Here is a 16,101-nt window from a genome sequence, read left to right on the forward strand (position 1 = left end):
GCACGGACGACACATGCGGCAACGTTTTTGCATCACATTTTTGTACGTTTTTCTCCTTCTTCTTTTTGCAATGTCCATTTGTCCTGTGGAGGCCAAGGAGTGTGTGGTAAAGAAGGGCATGCGGGCGTGGAAGTATGATCGCGGGTCTTTTCTCCGTGATGGTCAGAGCATCACATGGCACGAGGTGAACGAAAAGGGGGAGCGTTTGGCCACCTTTACGGAGTTAACGCGCCAGGAAGGTCAACTGCTTCTGCATGACGAGAAGCGGAATATGGATTTGCTGCTGCGCTCGGATCTCTGCGCGGTGCGCCATAAAGGAGAGGAGAACTTCCGTCAACTGTACGCGGGGAAATTCATGAAGACTGTGGACTGCACGTGAATGAGGCTGAATTGAACGCATTTGCTTTTTTCCGCGCATGAGCCGGGCGAAGTTGGCTGTTGTTGTCATTTTCTTATGACTTTCCCCCCCCCCCCCCCTCCTTTATATATACATCTTTATATATACGCATACAAGTTAGCGGCCTCATTTAACTTTTGGGTCCCATTCGGACCGTCATTTTTTTTTTTGTTTACCCTCCCTGTGTTTCCCCGTGTGTGTGTGTGTGGGTGGGTGTTTATTTTTTATTTCTTTTCTTTGTTGGCTGGATTGTTGTAGGTGCGGACGGGAAGAAAAGGTGTAAATAATAATAGGCCTGCCGAAACGTGGCACGGCGTGTTGAGTGGACAACAAGGGCTACACGGCACCCGTACCCAGAGCATTTATATAACGTTCTCCGCAGGGTGGGGTATTTTAAAAGGAAAGAAAAAAAGAGAGGCCCATCCTTCTACGACACGGAGAGGAAAGAGGATATCTCTACAGCCTCCCTTGTTGGTTGGTTGGTTTGCGTTATAAGGCCGGCAGGTGACGAACACGTTACAGTTTTAGCCTGTAATTTACATTTAATTTAAAGAAAACACCTCATGCGAAGATGTTTTGTCAAACGCCATGGTCGGCTAAAGTTTCCATTAGGCAACGGCTTTCTAACGGTGGGGCATGAATTACATCCGCTTGTTCCCAGCAATGAGTTGTACTACGACCCACCAAAACTACGCCACCGCCTTGACAAGGATGGATACTTGTATTTTAAGAACATTGTTCCCCGCATAGTCCTCAATGAGGCGATGGATGACTTGGGAAACCAACTGCTGCAGTGCGGCTGGACAACTGTAGAGGACCGGGCGGAGCAGGTGTCACGTGATGGTGTTGCTCTTGGTGTGCCTTTTCCATCCACCGGTCAGCTACCGCCGCCACAGATTAAGTATACAGAGTCCCTCCGCTCTGCGGTAAGTGGGACGGGAGTTATGGCTCTCGTTCGGCAGGTTTTTGGAGGTGCTGTAAATGTGACGGATGTACAGTCGCTGCACCTTGCCGCACCAAAGGAGACCTTTGGCCTTCGCATGTCAAGTGTGTATTTGAACAAGGGGACAAAATTGGCTCTTGTCGCTCTTGTCCCACTTCATGACACCCCTTTTCAGATGGGTACACCTGTGGTGGTGAAGGGTAGCAACTCGACGGAATCATACGCGGCGTTGCGAAGGACTTACGGTCAACATGAAGTGGAGAGCGGTGACATTCGTGGCGATGGTTGCTACACGCATGACCCGCAGGAATTGTTGCCGTTGGGCAAACAAGGAGGTATCGATGAGACAACGGGACGCTCCATAACGATTGACGTGAACCCTTTTGTGTCTACGGCGTTTGAATTGGGTGATGTGCTTCTGTTAACCGTATACACCATGTACGCTTTTCTCACGAACACCACGAACTGTTGGCGCATCATGGTGGAGGCTGTGTGGACAATGGAGGGGGATGACGTGGGGCCCGATCCTCGCTACGTGGGTGCGGACGCTCCCGGTCTCAGCACGTGGTACGCCGACCGTGACGATCCGTCAAAATACCCACGAACGATGAATGAGGCAAAACAGGCCTGGGGGCTTTTGCCGGGTGTTCCTTCGGAGGCGTAGGGCAAACGGGAGAAATGATGATGGTGCTGGTGGCGGTAAATAATAGCGAGGCTGGAACGGAAATGAGAGAACATTTCCCTTCCTTCACCAACCGAGGGAAAAGAGCAGGAAAGGCGAGCTTTACATTCTGGTGGTCCTTCCTTTTTTTTTTTTTCTCGCCCCCCGTCTGTGCGTGTTTGTTTGTGTGGCTGTGGAAGATGGAGGTGGCGATGGTGATTTGAATTCTTATCGCCGTCACATGCTTTTATTTCTGGCCGCATCGACGCCTGGTTTCTGTTGACGAATGACAGAGCCAAGCGAGGAAACAACACAGAGAAACGAAAATACTGTTTTCTCTCCCTTTAATCTCTTGCGTTTTCACTTTTTTTCTTTTTCTTTTTTTCTTCGTTTGGTGGCGTGGGCCGTTGTCTGGGTTTTGAGTTTGGTATTGATACTTCTCACTGCGAATGTACCGTTATCGCCGCTTTGTGTGTGGCCTCGCCGGGCTCGTCCACCGCACCGCCGGGCGCCGTCTCGTGACTGGCGGAGGCGGCAAGCCCAACGACAAGGCAAGCGGCTCGGAAGGAAGCAACGATGGCGACGCCTACGGCAGCAGCAGTGATATTCCGCCCGGCATTGACGCGCAAAAGCTGCGGGCAATGCAGGAGATGATCCGCAGCCAACCGCTCGAGAAGCAGGTGGAGATGATGAAGAAGGCGCTGGAGTTTCAAAAGGCACTTGGCAGGATCCCCGGGGTGGGGAAACTTGCTCAGAAAAACATCGAGGTGATGGAGCACCTCGTGAAGACCGTGGAGAACCAACACCGGCACATGCAGCAAAATAATCCTCAGGACGCACCGAAACCCCCAGAATTTAGCGACACCAAAAGTGGACTTTTCACCGGGAAAAATAACACATTTAGCGGTTTGTTTCAGGCGGCAAATGCGGCCGCCGCTAATGCCGTTGCCGCTGGTGGTAGTGGTGGCGGTAGAGAGAGCCGTCAGGGCTCTTCCGGTCCCACCATTGACGAGCTGAAGAAAGTCAATTTAGGTCCAGAGATAGAGGAGCTCTTTGCGGAGCTAGCATCGATGCGGGCAAAGAAAAACTCGTACCGGGAAAAACTTCACGCAAAGGAGGAGGAGTGTGAAAAGTTACAGAAGGAACTTTTGCAGATGCGTGAAACCGACGCGAGTCTCCGCACAAAACTAAGAAAGGTGGAGCAGGAAGTGGTACTTCTCAACTCAGAGAACATGGAGCTAAAAGAGCATGAGAAGGAATGGCGGCAGGCGCGGAAAAAGAATGAGTTGCTCACGGACACGGTGCAAAAACTACAGAAGAGCGACGCCGCACAGGACCGACACCGTAGTGACATGCTACAAACTCAACTCAAGGAGAGGGAAGAAAACTTACGCTCTCTCCAGCGAAAACTGGAACGACTTCGCCGTCGTGACCCTCTTTTGAAGTTCTCACGACTCTGCAGCGATGTCGTACGGATGTGTGACACCGAGCGTGACTCCGCAAAGGAACTTTCCGATGGTGCGTTTGCTTCACTGCAGTCGTGTTATGAGCGGGAACAGGATGCGGCGTGGAAAACGGCTGCCATGCAAGAAGGTGCAGGGGCAAATGTGTATGTGGCAGTTGTACGCCGCCTATTTTTAAGCCGCTTGCCACACGTCAATTACGATGCCCTTGTAAATGTTGAGGGGGACGTTGCCGTGTTGAAGAGTTTTGTTGAGGAGTCGGGTTATGAGCTACAACACGTAACGGCTGAGCGGTATGTCATTGCTGCGCCCGCTGCTGCCACTTCTTCGCCAACGTTTATTGGACCTTATGGTGTAGGCGTGGCACTTTTCCTTTCGGGGAAAATGGATGAAAGTACATATAGGCTCCCTTTTAAGCTCACGGCCGTGTGCCCGAATGTGAGCACGACGCTCTTTAGCAACGCACACCGCGCCACTGTACATTACGACACGGCACGCTCGAGTGGGCCTGGTGGTCAGGCAGCAAACGTAACGGAGACTCAAATCATTGCTAAATTATTAATTGATGGCGAGTTGGCGTATGTGGCGGAGGCACAAGACTCTCGCAGCGCTCTCAGCAACCGTGAGGCGGCGATGGAAAGGTTGAGCAAGGTTAGACGACAACAGTACAACGAGCAATTGGCGAAACAGCATCGAGCAGAACGGGTGGAGCGGCAACTTGTGCAGATGATTGCGGAACATCTAAAAATGAACAGTGACACAAGTGCCGAATTGATGACGACCGATGGAATTGTAGATATGGTGCGCACCGCAGTGGAGAAGGGGTACGTGTCTCGGGCGGATCTTTACCTGGTGTACGGCCTGCAATACTTGAGCCGAGCGGCAACAAGTGCTTCCGTGTCTACGTGAGCCTGGTAAGCAGACCAGAATGTTTAGTTTTATCATTGTTATTTATTTATTTATTTATTTATTTAGCTGTGGCACACGTTAATTTCAAAGCGAGACGATGTGTGCCTGTACGTCTGTGTTTATTGGCAGAAGTGCAAGTATACACCACCTCATCCATAACCCTAACCCTTTTTTGTGTTTGCTTCCGTATGTAAATGTCCCTACATGTGCGTTGTGAGGAGAGGGCGGTTTCATTATGTTTTAAAATCCTTCTTTTTTCTTTTCTTTTTTTTCTCTTTTATTATTATTATTATTATTATTATTATTATTTGTGGCTATTTCTTGATTGAATTTTTCCGTCTCCTCTCATGGTGTGCATTAGACATGTACTTCTGTTACGTATGTCAACAATTTCGCAATCAACACGCATTAGAAGACGTCGCTACAAATTGTGAGGTCTGCCAGTCGCCCATCATTGAAATTGTGCGGGACCAGCGGCACTACAATGAACTGCAGGCAATTGTGGGAAGACAACAAGAGCAACAACAGGAAAATCAGCCAGGGAATTTTTTGGCGGAGATACTTCATCCGTTATGGCCCCGACTCGCTGAGAATCTCGGTGAGCACATTGTGATTCAGTTCACTATAGACGAGGGGCCAGAGACGAGCCCCCGCCCGTGTGTCTCTGTGGATGATTTGATAGGTTCTTTTGTAACACTTCCCAATGGATTGCAGGAGAGTGATCGTCTTGAATACCCAGAGGCCTTTGTTAGCTCCTCCTGCCCCATCTGTCTTGACAGTATTGTTGGGTCCGGTGTCCCGGTAGTGATTTTGCCGTGTCGGCACTGTTTTCACAAGAACTGCATTAGGGAGTGGCTACGTGAGCACCCAGAGTGCCCACTTTGCCGCGCGTTTGTTGTTCCTTCTCAGGATACAGTAGCATCCCAGTAGTCATGTGATCAATCTCAATGGCGGTTGCAAATGAAAATGAAATAGCACCCATCCATCCTATCCATTCACCACCACGTGTTCTCTTCCCCCTATCACCAGTGAAAAGAACAACATCAGCAAATATTCAGCGACGGAAGTGGAAATGTGGTAAATTCGATTTCCATTTTTTTTTTTTTTTTCCCTTCTGTTTTAGTGTGTATATATGTATGTTCTTGTTGCTCCTCTCTTTTATTTTATGTGTGTATTTTTGGCTTCTCTACCTCTCCAGGCGGTGTGATCAACGCGCATAAATAGAAGTATATATATATATATATATGTGCATGCATTTGTTGGCATGCCTACATGCATACATGCAAGTATACACGTATATATATACAGAGAGAGAGAGAGAGAGAGAGAGAGAGAGAGAGAGAGAGAGAGAGAGAGAGAGAGAGAGAGAGAGAGAGAGAGAGAGAGAGAGAGAGAGAGAGAGCACCAAATCTAAAACGAGGCAATGGAAAAAAAAAACAAAAAAAAAACAAAACAAAAAACGGAACGGAGGAGAAAAAAGAAAAAAGGCTGCGGAGGAGGGAGGGAGAAAAAAAGAGAACACATACCACATAAATACACACATACACGCGCGTATATATAAATATATATATATATATATATATACAAGAAAAGAAGAGCGAGCCGCCGTGAGAAAAAAAATATAATGATAATTGAGAGAGTGGAGGAAAATAATAAAAAGAAAACGAATAATAATAAATAATAATACCGGAGGAAAGCCAAAAGGGCAGGTTGTATATATATATATATATATTATTTGTATACTATTTGTATATGTACATTTAGAGAGACAGAGACAAAGGGACAGAAAAAAGATGCTTGGCTAGCGCCTTTCCTGAAGTTAGCAAGACGTGTGCTCCTCCCATTGTTTTTTTTTTTAACTTTCGCTTTTATTTATTTATTTATTATTATTATTATTATTATTATTATTATTATTATTATTATTATGGATGCGGTTGCTACTGTCCCTCAACTACTACAATCGATCCTGTTGTTGTTCCTGTTGTTGTCTTTTTCTGTTGATTTTATTTTATGAGTCATTTATTGGCACCAGCCCCTCTATTCCGCATTGGTTCATGTGGTGATGTCATGTTGGGAGAAGAAAAGCACCAACGTTAAAGAGGAGGAGATGGGGAACAGAGAAAGAGAGAAAAGAGTATGTTGCGGTTATCAGTAAAAAACGATCTTTTTTTTTTTTTTTTTTTTTTTTTTTTGGAGAGGAGGGGAGAAGTTTTCCACCCACCCTCCTTTTTTTTTCTCCCTTTTTTGCTGCGTGCACGTCTGTTGAGTTATCGCTGACTGTATTTGTGTGTGTTCTCCCTTCCGCATCCGTGTGAGAATATTTGTGGTTGTTTGTTTTCTTTCCTTTTTTTTTCTTTTTTTTCTATCTTGTTGTTGTTGCGGTGGTCGGAGGTATCGTCCACGCAGTGCACACGTGTAACCGAACTGTTAGCACATCTCCACGAGCATAGGGAATAGGGAGCACGCCGCTGGCACCGGGCATATGCATATGCAAGGTGAAACAAAGATATATGGAGGCGTTTTGGTGCGCCTGAGCGATCGGCTGATGTTGTGTAAGGCCCCTGGATGCCCGACCAATGATTTCTCGATACCAGGAACCGTATGGGCTGAGGTTGTGAGTAAATGCTCTGCCCCCAACTTCCGCACCACCTCCTTCATTTCCCTCGACAGCGAGGGTTTGAGTGGGGTGGAGGAAGGGGCGGAAGGGCCACTGCAGCTCTCGTATCATATTATGACAGACAGCGAGCTTGCATTCGCGATTCTCGCTAACAAAGCCGTCACACGGCGTCAGGGCCATGCCGCTCTGGACGAGGCAGCGAAGACCTTTCGAAAAATGTTTGTTGAAAGCGTCGCAAAGCTCAACACCAAGATGGTGGATGTCTTCGTGAAGCCCTACCGCGATGTGCTCCTCCGCATGAGTGACTCGGGTGAGCCGGAAGAAAAGGTGCGGAAGGTGAAGATGGCCGTGGCGGAGGTGAAGGACCTCGCGTTAGACAATGTCGAGCGAGTGATTCAGCGCGGTCAACGTATTGATGATATTGTTCAGTCCACGGAAGATTTGCAATTTCAGGCACAGGGCTTTCAGCGTAGCAGCCGCGATCTTCGTCAGCAACTCTGGTGGAACTCCGTCAAGGGGAAACTCATGGTTGGCGGTGTGGCAGCATTCTTTATTATGATTGTTTTGTTTGTCTTCTTCTCAGGCAACGGCAACAGTAAATAGGGACGGATGAAAAGCAACAAAAACACAACAGGGATAAGAAGAAGAAAGAAGAAGAAAGAGGAGTAAAGGGGTGGGTGGGAATGTGAGAAGGCATGAAGGCCAGAAGTGGAGGAGGGATGCAAACACACACACAGACAGACACACACATACTCAAATAAAGGGGGAGGGGGGGAAGGTGATAGGAAGAAAAAAAAAAAAGAAATGTTTTTGCGAGTGTGGGAAATTTCCTTGTGCATCTTCTGTCAGGAGACGACCCATGGAGAAAAACAAACCACGAGAAGGAAAAGAGAAACATGCGAATGGCAGGATCTTGAGGATTTTTTTTCTCTTCTTTTTTTTTTTTAAAAATATACCTCCCATGTATTCTGTGATAGCACTACTTCAACTCCTTGAAGAGTAGTTCCCTTTACTTTTTGGTTGATTCTTCTCCTTCTTTATTTACATTTCGCCTTTTTTTCTTTTTTTTTCTTTTTTTTTTTTTTTTTTTTTGCTTCTGGTTCCTTTTTTTTGTTACTGTTGGTGTTGGGACTGTACGAAGGAAAGGGGATTGCGTGTCTCCGCACGTGGTTTCTCTTGGGCAGCAAATTCCTCTGATCAAAAACACATTAGCAAATATTTATATATATAATATGAGAATTATATATTACATGGGCAATGCGTGTGAAAAACTGAATTTGTATAACGCTTGTTTTTTGTTTTTGTTTTTTTCGATTTACGATCTAAACTACTTATGATGCTTTCCTTTGCCTTCTTTTTTTTTTTTTTTCTTTTGGAGGGAAATCTCCGTCTGTGTGTGTCGTGTACGTCTTTTCTTTTTGGCCGTCTTTTGGGTTTTAAATCCGTGTGCCGCTGCGCTTCTGTGGGCTCACCTTACCCCTCCCCCCGCTCGTTGGTTTGAATTGGCAGCTGTAGGAAGGAGTTTGGACGATGCGTGAGATGCACCCGGCGATTGCGGAGCTGAAGCGGCGGAGCCGGGCCGTGGGGCAACGACTGCAGCCACTTGACGGGCGGCCGACGAATATTGTACCGAAGCCGCCAACTTACCGTCGGTCGTCTGGGCCCACCGGGCAGCACGCGTCCACGCTGCGCCCGTATCCAAGCGGTCAGATCTCTCAGTCCTGCACGGCGTCAGGGTTTGCGTCGACAGAAAAACTGGATGGTGGCAGAGGCAGCCAACACACTCCCATCAATTTTGCCGACGCCACATCAACAAATACAACAACAACAACAAAGAAGAGTTCCAGTGCCAATAAAGTCAAGGGCAGAGAAAGTGTGTCCGGGTCAGTTGTGCAGCGTATGCCGACCAAACCCACATCCGTGGTACGGAATCCCAGGCCGAGGAATGATGCCTCACAAGGGGAACGCATTACATTGCGTGAACACGCATCATCCCTTGTTATCTCGAAAGACAGGTCACGGGATATTGAAGGACACGCGGCTGCTGAAGGATCGATGGCATCCCATGGATTGCCCTCTGACGGCAAGTCTCACTTATATGGTTATGTTTATAGCGAGTGGAAAGACAAATCGAATGCATCTAAGTCAGAGATGTTTGCTTCAAATAGGGATGAGGAACTGTATTTATTGGAGAAATACAGGGATAGTAGGGAGTGGAATAAGATGTTACCACGGTCTGTCCTTGATGTTTTGGAGGGAGAGAAAATAGAGGATCCCTTCACGACAGATATCTGGACACGTGCGTTAAAGGAGAAAGAAAAAGACATTTCCGGTTTTTATGCTTGCATTCGCTGTCATGTACCTCTTGTGGCTTCAAAATACCAGATCCCTTTTTTAGTGCGTGGGATAGCGGCGTTTTCTCGTCTGAATACAGAAGCAGTGGAGGTAAGCGTTGGTGGATTTTCGGCCGTAACTTCTTCTTTTACAAAAAAGGCCAATCCATTGGAGCTGCATGTACACTGTCGATGCTGCGGAGGGTTTTTAGGTATTCTTGCCCCTTGCACCGACATTGAATCCGCTGCAAGTTCTCGAGCAATTTTTGCGGTGAACAGTTGTTGCTTGGAATTTATAAGAGGTTCCCACACTCAATGTTGTCTGGATGGAGTCTATGGTGGAGACGAAGACGGTGCAAGTGACGGGGGAATTGTCACAGTGAATTCTCTGGATGGTGGTGAAATTAACTTTGATGATCCCAATATATTTGAGATGTAAATATTGCACGTAAGCGAGGGCAAAATTTTCCCTCTCAAACCAACGGAGAGTCCCACATTTCTTTTGTTTTTGTTTTTGTGTGAGCGAGTGAGTGAGAAAACCAATGAGGGGTTGGGCATAAATATGTCTGAAGAAATGAATGCGTAGGATGAGTTTTTTGTGACTCATGCCGATAGGAGAAACAAACTTATACATTATTTAATATCCGCTCACGTTGTTTGTATTGCGTATTCCCCACGGGTATTTCTTTCTTTCTTTTTTTTTTTTTTTTAAAAAAAAAAAGAGAGATTGATTTTTCCCTGTTGGTCTTTATTTTCTTAAACGTGAAGAAGAAAATGAGAAAATTAAAAAAATATATAAAAAGGAATAATCAAGAAATATATACATATATATATATATGTGTGTGTGTGTGTGTGTCTGCAGTGCTTATTGGTAAGATGTTGTAGAGGTGATGACGATAAAATTGGAGTTTAAAGCAGTTTTTTTTTTCTTTTTCTATTATTATTATTATTATTATTATTATTATTATTATTATTATTATTATTGTATTTTGTTGTTGTTGTTGTTGTTGTTGTTGTTTTTTCTTTTTCTTATCTTTTCCTTGTATTTATTTTGCCGACAAGGTGGCTCTTGCAAAAGGAGTCAACGCATCTGGTCTTTGTTTGGCTTATTCTTTCTCGGATATGCGGAAAGACGGCGACAGCAAGGTTTCGGTTGTAGATGGCTGCGACAGCGCAAAGGCTGGGAACGAGGGCGCACGTGTTGCCGCTGCAATGCCGTGGGATGACTTGTGTGAGGCGATTGTCGCCGCATACAAGGCTGGGCAGGACATCGTTGTACTGCAACGCTTTGAAGAACTTCAGGCGATGCCTGAACTTGACATTCTCCTTGAGACGCAGCGTCCTGGTGGGACGACAACCGCGACACCCACAAGTACAAAAATGAATGGGAACATCCACGAAGAAATTGCCGCTGCCGCTACGGCTGCAGGTCATCCTATTAACGCGGATGCGTTGGGAAGAGTGGAATTCTGTTGGGGACGCGCGCTCCTTGCAGCGAAGAGGCTTGCGGGGGACGATGATGAGCACATCTTTACGATTGTGGAGGCTTTTGAGCAGCGGTTTGAGCGACCATCCGAGTATCTGCGCGTCCTTGCCATCACCGCGGACAGCGCTCTGGAGGTGCTGCGGCTTCATCAACTCATGGAGGGAAGTTTCTCTACCAGCGCCGTCAGCGCCGCACTGCACAAGTTTCCTTCTCTTACTGCAAGTGAGACACGTGAATTGTTAGAATTCTTGCAAGCGAATGATGTTTCACTAACGAAAGATTTGTCGGAGCAGCTGGAGAGGCAGTTTGTAATGCGCATGAAAACAGAAGATGCAGAAGATGTCTTTCAGGAGATGTGTTCTGCCGGCGTTGAACCAATGTCCACACGCCCATACAATCTTATTTTTATGAAGACGCTTCCGTTTAGGCATATGAGTCCCGTTGAATATTACCTGGACATGCTTGACCGCGGCATTACGCCGGAGAACTCAACATTTCGTATCCTTAGTAAGCAGACACAGAATGATGGACTTGTGAATCAACATTTTAGCTCACTTGCATGGAAGAACTCAGCGTCAAACCGGCGTCGGGACGAAGATGAACGTGGTGGCACGCAGATATTTTTTGCCATGTCTCTGGAAGAACTGGCAAAATCCAAACCAGATGCAACATTGGAGGAGGCTCTGCATGTGTTTTGCCGTATGGATGTTGAAGGTACACCACTCACAAATGGATCTCCTGTAATCAGTGCATTATTAACGCACTTTTGTCGTCAAGGTCACCTGGAGGATGTGGAACGGGTGTTACATCTTTCGCAGGAGCGTGGTTGTCGACCCACCAGCGTCACAGTGCAGAAGTTGCTGAGAGGTAACCACCCTGATCGTTTTAACCAGGCGGAGATGGTATTACAAAAAGTGGTGGAGGCAGGTGAGGTGATTCAAGTGGAATGTGTTGATCTGCTACGTCACTTTGTGGTCGGTAACATCCGGAACAAAGCCGTGCGTGTGTTCCGTGCTTTTGTTATTCAAGGACATCAGCATCCGAATGAACCAATACCTTTTGCCATAGCGTCTATGGCAATGAAACTAGGTCCCTTTGATTGGGCGTTAGGTGTAATGGCCATTTTGCTCGCCACCACCGACAAACCGCTTGGAAGGGGTCTTCAGTCACGTATCCGCTACACGGCCCATGATGCTCGTGGCCGAGAAGTTCTTGCTGTGCTAGAGAAGTGTGACTGGAGGCATGAGCGTCTCCTTTCCGCTACTGAGCTTCAAGAACCTGAGATTAACAGCAAAAACCATAGCGGTAACGGCGGAGCTGCTGGTGCTACCTGGACAGATCCTAAAAACAACCAGAGAGTAGAGCGGAGTGTTACATGGTTGGGGGCGTTGCATGTTGCACTGACGGAGATGGGTGTGGAGCCTGGTGTCATGGAGGCCTATAAGAATGCTCTTCTCCAGGCTATTGAAAGGGCGAAGGAGCACCGCGGCAGTATGGAGACCAGTTAAAGTGGGTCGTCGGATTTATAGTACGCGATTCCCCTGTATACTCCACTTGAAATTCACCTATTTGTCCAGGAAGAATAGGTGTGGAAGGGAGGCGAGGAGATGCATACAGGGGTGTGAGGCGGCACGCGAAAGTCAATGAGTCCAACGCAGTGCGAGTTCTTGGCGAAACTTCGTCGGAGGTGAGGCGCGTCAAGAAGATGAGTTGGAGGATTAAATGAAAAAAAAAAAAGAAAAGAAAAAAGAAGGAAGGAAGGAAGGAGGAGAAAGACATGTGGGGGGATTATATATATATTGTATGTATGTGAAATGAAGGACGGGGAGGCATTAGAAGCGAACGGACATTACAAAAAAAAACAAAAAAAAAATCATAATAATTTACAATAAATAATTGAAAATGACTGAGAAACAACAACAAGCAAAAAAAAAAAAAGAAAATTTAAAATTTGAGGGCTCAACCGAGAAGAATGGAGTGGATTTGAAGATGGGGGGAAGATCAACGAAAGGAAAAGGAAAAAGAAAAAAATAATAATAAAGTGAATGGCAGAAAACAGAAGAATGAGAGAAAGAAGGACGATAAGTCAAAGTGAGGAAAAGGAAAACAAAACCGCGGCGAGGATGGTCGTCTTGATTTTTGTTTTTTGCCTGTTTTTGTTTTTGTTTTTTAAGGAAAAAAAGCTTTTCTTGTCTTGTATTGTCTTTTTTTTTTTTTTTTTGCACAGTTGTACTACCTTTTTCCTCGCCTAGATCTTGCGTGGTTGTTTGTGCGTGGATATGTGTGTGTGTGTGTGTGTTTGCGTGTGTGTGTGTGTGTGTGTGTGTGTTGTGTTTTGTCTTTGCCGTGAATGGGTTCTTCCTCCCCCTCTTCTCTCCTCCCTCCTGCCCTAATGCCGTGCCATGTGTGGGAGGGAAGGGAGGAAGGAATATCGGTGGAAACCGCGAGGGGAAGAAGAGAAGTCGAGATCAATCGAAAGAAGGGGCATATGGCGTCTCCAAAGGAAATGTATGAAAAGGAGTGTCGTGCTCTTGGCGTCCCGCCAAATAGTGGGCTGCTACGTATGTTACCAGAGAGCACTGTGAATTTAAGTGGCTTGAGCGTCATGCACTTGGGACATAATTTTCTTGGGGATCGCGGCGTCGTGCCGTTTGTTCATATCATTGCACATGCCTCGTCCCTCCACACTCTTAATCTGCGAGAGAATGGGATAGGGAATGAAGGTGTGAGGGTGCTCTGTCGCGGACTGCGTCGGCTTCCGGCGTTGAAGGTGCTGGAGTTAAGCGGAAACCCCTTCACATTCCTGGCGGCGCGGCAGCTCGTTTATCTTTGCGAAGACAGCCCTGTCCTCAGTGTCATTGGTGTGGAGGGCACGCTTATGACGGAAAAACTCAAAACGAGCATCATTCATCGCATTCGAGAGGCCGTAAAGCGGCGGGAAGCACGAAAGCAGCTGTCACAACAGCCCTCTGCCGATCGAGATGACGGTCAAAAAGACATGGCTGAAGGTGTGGCAGAGGCGGAAGGAAAAGTTGTGGAGCGAGCTGCGCCCATTGCGGCAGAGGAGGCAACAACACTGCGAAGCAGGAATGTAGGTGGTCCTTGTTTGCGAAAGTCCGTCCTGTCACTTGTTTCTCAGGACTCCATGAGCACCGCGATGAGTAGTAAATTCAAGAAGAATGAACCGGATGACCAAGCGGGACCACGCGGAGCGAATGAGTTCGCATCGCCATGCTCACCGTTGCCTCCACCGCCACCAGATGATGCTCATCAATCACCCCTTTGGTTTGATGCGAGCGAAGATGAGGAACAAAAGGAAGAGAAGAAAGAAATCTCTGTCGCTACGGCGGAGAATGATGAAAAAATGATGATTGATACGGCGGGCAGCATTTCTTTCCTTGTGGATGTGGAGGAACTGAGGGCAAATTCAGTAGAGAGGGAACTGAGAGCGCAGGAGGAAATGCTCCCTTGGCAGGTGTCAAGAGCCGATGACCCTTTAAGATCCCTCCACTCGACCCATACACGCATTGCCTCTCATCGAACGACAGAAAAACGATCTGAGAGTGGCACTGCCATTAGTTTCCCTTCGTCGTTCACGCTAGAGTTACGTACGGCGGAGGCGGAAGGAAAGTTGGCAGAATGTACAAAATCCACAAAAGGAGATGATTTTCTCGACCTTCTCTTTGGAAGTGAGGTAGATTGAATTGGTGGCGGTGTTGCCACAAAGGAGATGTACAACAGAAGCCAGTGGGAATACTCCCATATACATATATACCATATATATTTCTTTTTTTTTTCCATGATCCGGTTTGCTTTTTTTTTCTGAAGGACGAGTCTTGGCGTGGGATTGATGGGGTCGTCATCATTTCTTCTTGTTGACGTTGGATTGTTGTTTGCTGGACGAGGTTCTTTTGGCTAATATTTTTGCAGATGACATGTTTGATTCTTCTTTTTCTTTTTTTTTTTTTTTTCTTTTTTTCTTGGCTCTCCATCGCTTTTTCTGCGCATTTAATCCATGCACGGTTGTGCTTCTCCCATGACACACGACGACACCAAACGTCTTTGCCTGTTGAGCAAGAGAGAGGGTGAGGGAAATCAATAAACAAAAAGCATTTACGAGAAATACAAATTTGGTGAAAAATTTGTCGTCATGACTGCGTTTCTTGATAACAAGCTGGAGTATCTTCAGAAACACAACATTGCACAACTAACGGAGCATATTGTGAGGAATATCATGGAGGATCTTCCGGAAAATCCAATCAAGTACGTCCATGACCTTCTGGAACGACCCATTCCCCCTCAGATCGTCATTGCGGGTCCACCTGGAAGTGGTAAAGGAACGCAGTGTCAAGCCATTGTAGAACGTTTTGGGGTTGTGCACATCTCCTCCGGAGATCTGCTGCGTGCAGAGGTGGCGGCCGGTACAGAAGTTGGCAAAATGGCCGAAACTTTCATTCACAACGGTGAGATGGTTCCCAACAAAATTGTCATCAACGCTGTTCGCAAGCGGCTAGAGCAAGACGATGTTAAGGAGCGTGGGTGGTTACTGGATGGCTTCCCCCGCTCACGGGATCAGGCGGAGGCGTTGGAGAGTTCAGGCATCGTACCGCATGTCTTTCTCCTGTTGGAGGTACCCGATACAATCGTCGTGGAGCGCATTGAAAACCGCCGTACAGACCCGGCTACGGGCATGGTGTACCACCTGCTTTACAACCCACCTCCGCCAGAGGACGTTGCTCTGTGTGAGCGCCTCATTCAGCGCGATGACGACCACCGCGAAACGGTGGAAGCCCGTCTGAGGATTTACCACGAAAAACTCCACGGCCTCAAGGAACACTATGGAACTTTGGTTGAAACAATAAATGGGGACCAAAGTATTCATGCAGTCACGGAGGGTGTCCTTGCGGTGGTGGAGCGACGTCGTCTCAAGTAGATTAGTAATTTTCCCTTTTTTTTTTTTTTTTTCTGATCCTAGTGTTGTTGTTATTGTTTGTTTTTGTTTTTTACTTTTACTTTTTTCATTTTTTTTTTTTTTTTTTTTTTTTTTCGGGGGGAAGGGGAGTCTGCGTTTTCTTTAAATATGTAGGGTTAGGAACAGTGTTAATTTTCCTTTTGCTCTGGTTTGGGAGGGGAGGGGCGGGGGGCGGGGGCGGGTGCAATTATTTCCAATGTATGAATTAATTTATACGTCGATGGTTAAATATTTTTTTATTTTCTGCAAGAATGTACGCATGTAATCATCCTCTCTGTTTTTTCTGTGCCGGACGGTGCTTCGTGGGTACCGCCATTTCC

At 46.7% G+C, this 16,101-nt stretch overlaps 9 protein-coding genes across 9 annotated transcripts, besides 29 other annotated features; all 9 read left to right on the top strand.

Moving 5' to 3' along the window:
• Positions 1-16,101: part of a sequence feature (heterozygous, non-Esmeraldo-like haplotype) that runs on past both edges of the window.
• On the top strand, positions 14-379 carry Tc00.1047053506855.100 (hypothetical protein, conserved; the record flags this gene model as incomplete). Its single annotated transcript, XM_815477.1, has 1 exon — positions 14-379. One exon carries the CDS (start codon positions 14-16, stop codon positions 377-379), a length of 366 nt encoding a protein of 121 aa, XP_820570.1.
• Positions 961-2,004, top strand: Tc00.1047053506855.110 (hypothetical protein, conserved; the record flags this gene model as incomplete). Its single annotated transcript, XM_815478.1, has 1 exon — positions 961-2,004. The coding sequence occupies one exon, from the start codon at positions 961-963 to the stop codon at positions 2,002-2,004; it is 1,044 nt and encodes a 347-aa protein (XP_820571.1).
• Positions 2,334-2,389: a sequence feature (T-rich).
• Positions 2,451-4,373, top strand: Tc00.1047053506855.120 (hypothetical protein, conserved; the record flags this gene model as incomplete). The annotated part of the gene is made up of 1 exon (XM_815479.1): positions 2,451-4,373. The coding sequence occupies one exon, from the start codon at positions 2,451-2,453 to the stop codon at positions 4,371-4,373; it is 1,923 nt and encodes a 640-aa protein (XP_820572.1).
• Positions 4,412-4,438: a microsatellite.
• Tc00.1047053506855.130 (hypothetical protein, conserved) lies at positions 4,578-5,303 on the top strand (the record flags this gene model as incomplete). Its single annotated transcript, XM_815480.1, has 1 exon — positions 4,578-5,303. The coding sequence occupies one exon, from the start codon at positions 4,578-4,580 to the stop codon at positions 5,301-5,303; it is 726 nt and encodes a 241-aa protein (XP_820573.1).
• Positions 4,651-4,682: a microsatellite.
• Positions 5,590-5,678: a microsatellite.
• Positions 5,680-5,775: a microsatellite.
• Positions 5,801-5,833: a microsatellite.
• Positions 5,926-5,957: a microsatellite.
• Positions 6,087-6,133: a microsatellite.
• Positions 6,254-6,299: a microsatellite.
• Positions 6,538-6,565: a microsatellite.
• Positions 6,704-6,735: a microsatellite.
• Positions 6,856-7,593, top strand: Tc00.1047053506855.140 (vesicule-associated membrane protein, putative; the record flags this gene model as incomplete). The annotated part of the gene is made up of 1 exon (XM_815481.1): positions 6,856-7,593. The coding sequence occupies one exon, from the start codon at positions 6,856-6,858 to the stop codon at positions 7,591-7,593; it is 738 nt and encodes a 245-aa protein (XP_820574.1).
• Positions 7,925-7,945: a sequence feature (AT_rich).
• Positions 8,044-8,082: a microsatellite.
• Positions 8,204-8,239: a sequence feature (AT_rich).
• Positions 8,330-8,364: a sequence feature (T-rich).
• On the top strand, positions 8,521-9,762 carry Tc00.1047053506855.150 (hypothetical protein, conserved; the record flags this gene model as incomplete). Its single annotated transcript, XM_815482.1, has 1 exon — positions 8,521-9,762. One exon carries the CDS (start codon positions 8,521-8,523, stop codon positions 9,760-9,762), a length of 1,242 nt encoding a protein of 413 aa, XP_820575.1.
• Positions 10,006-10,033: a microsatellite.
• Positions 10,103-10,125: a sequence feature (AT_rich).
• Positions 10,140-10,179: a microsatellite.
• Positions 10,259-10,341: a microsatellite.
• Tc00.1047053506855.160 (hypothetical protein, conserved) lies at positions 10,446-12,317 on the top strand (the record flags this gene model as incomplete). Its single annotated transcript, XM_815483.1, has 1 exon — positions 10,446-12,317. One exon carries the CDS (start codon positions 10,446-10,448, stop codon positions 12,315-12,317), a length of 1,872 nt encoding a protein of 623 aa, XP_820576.1.
• Positions 12,535-12,569: a sequence feature (A-rich).
• Positions 12,663-12,752: a sequence feature (A-rich).
• Positions 12,813-12,921: a sequence feature (A-rich).
• Positions 12,946-12,979: a microsatellite.
• Positions 12,993-13,030: a sequence feature (T-rich).
• Positions 13,074-13,143: a microsatellite.
• On the top strand, positions 13,160-14,512 carry Tc00.1047053506855.170 (hypothetical protein, conserved; the record flags this gene model as incomplete). Its single annotated transcript, XM_815484.1, has 1 exon — positions 13,160-14,512. One exon carries the CDS (start codon positions 13,160-13,162, stop codon positions 14,510-14,512), a length of 1,353 nt encoding a protein of 450 aa, XP_820577.1.
• Positions 14,753-14,791: a microsatellite.
• Positions 14,960-15,742, top strand: Tc00.1047053506855.180 (adenylate kinase, putative; the record flags this gene model as incomplete). Its single annotated transcript, XM_815485.1, has 1 exon — positions 14,960-15,742. One exon carries the CDS (start codon positions 14,960-14,962, stop codon positions 15,740-15,742), a length of 783 nt encoding a protein of 260 aa, XP_820578.1.
• Positions 15,758-15,856: a sequence feature (T-rich).
• Positions 15,943-15,963: a sequence feature (GC_rich).

The sequence above is a fragment of the Trypanosoma cruzi genome, genomic scaffold (assembly GCF_000209065.1).
Source record: "Trypanosoma cruzi strain CL Brener 1047053516773 genomic scaffold, whole genome shotgun sequence".
NCBI classification, from domain to species: domain Eukaryota; phylum Euglenozoa; class Kinetoplastea; order Trypanosomatida; family Trypanosomatidae; genus Trypanosoma; species Trypanosoma cruzi.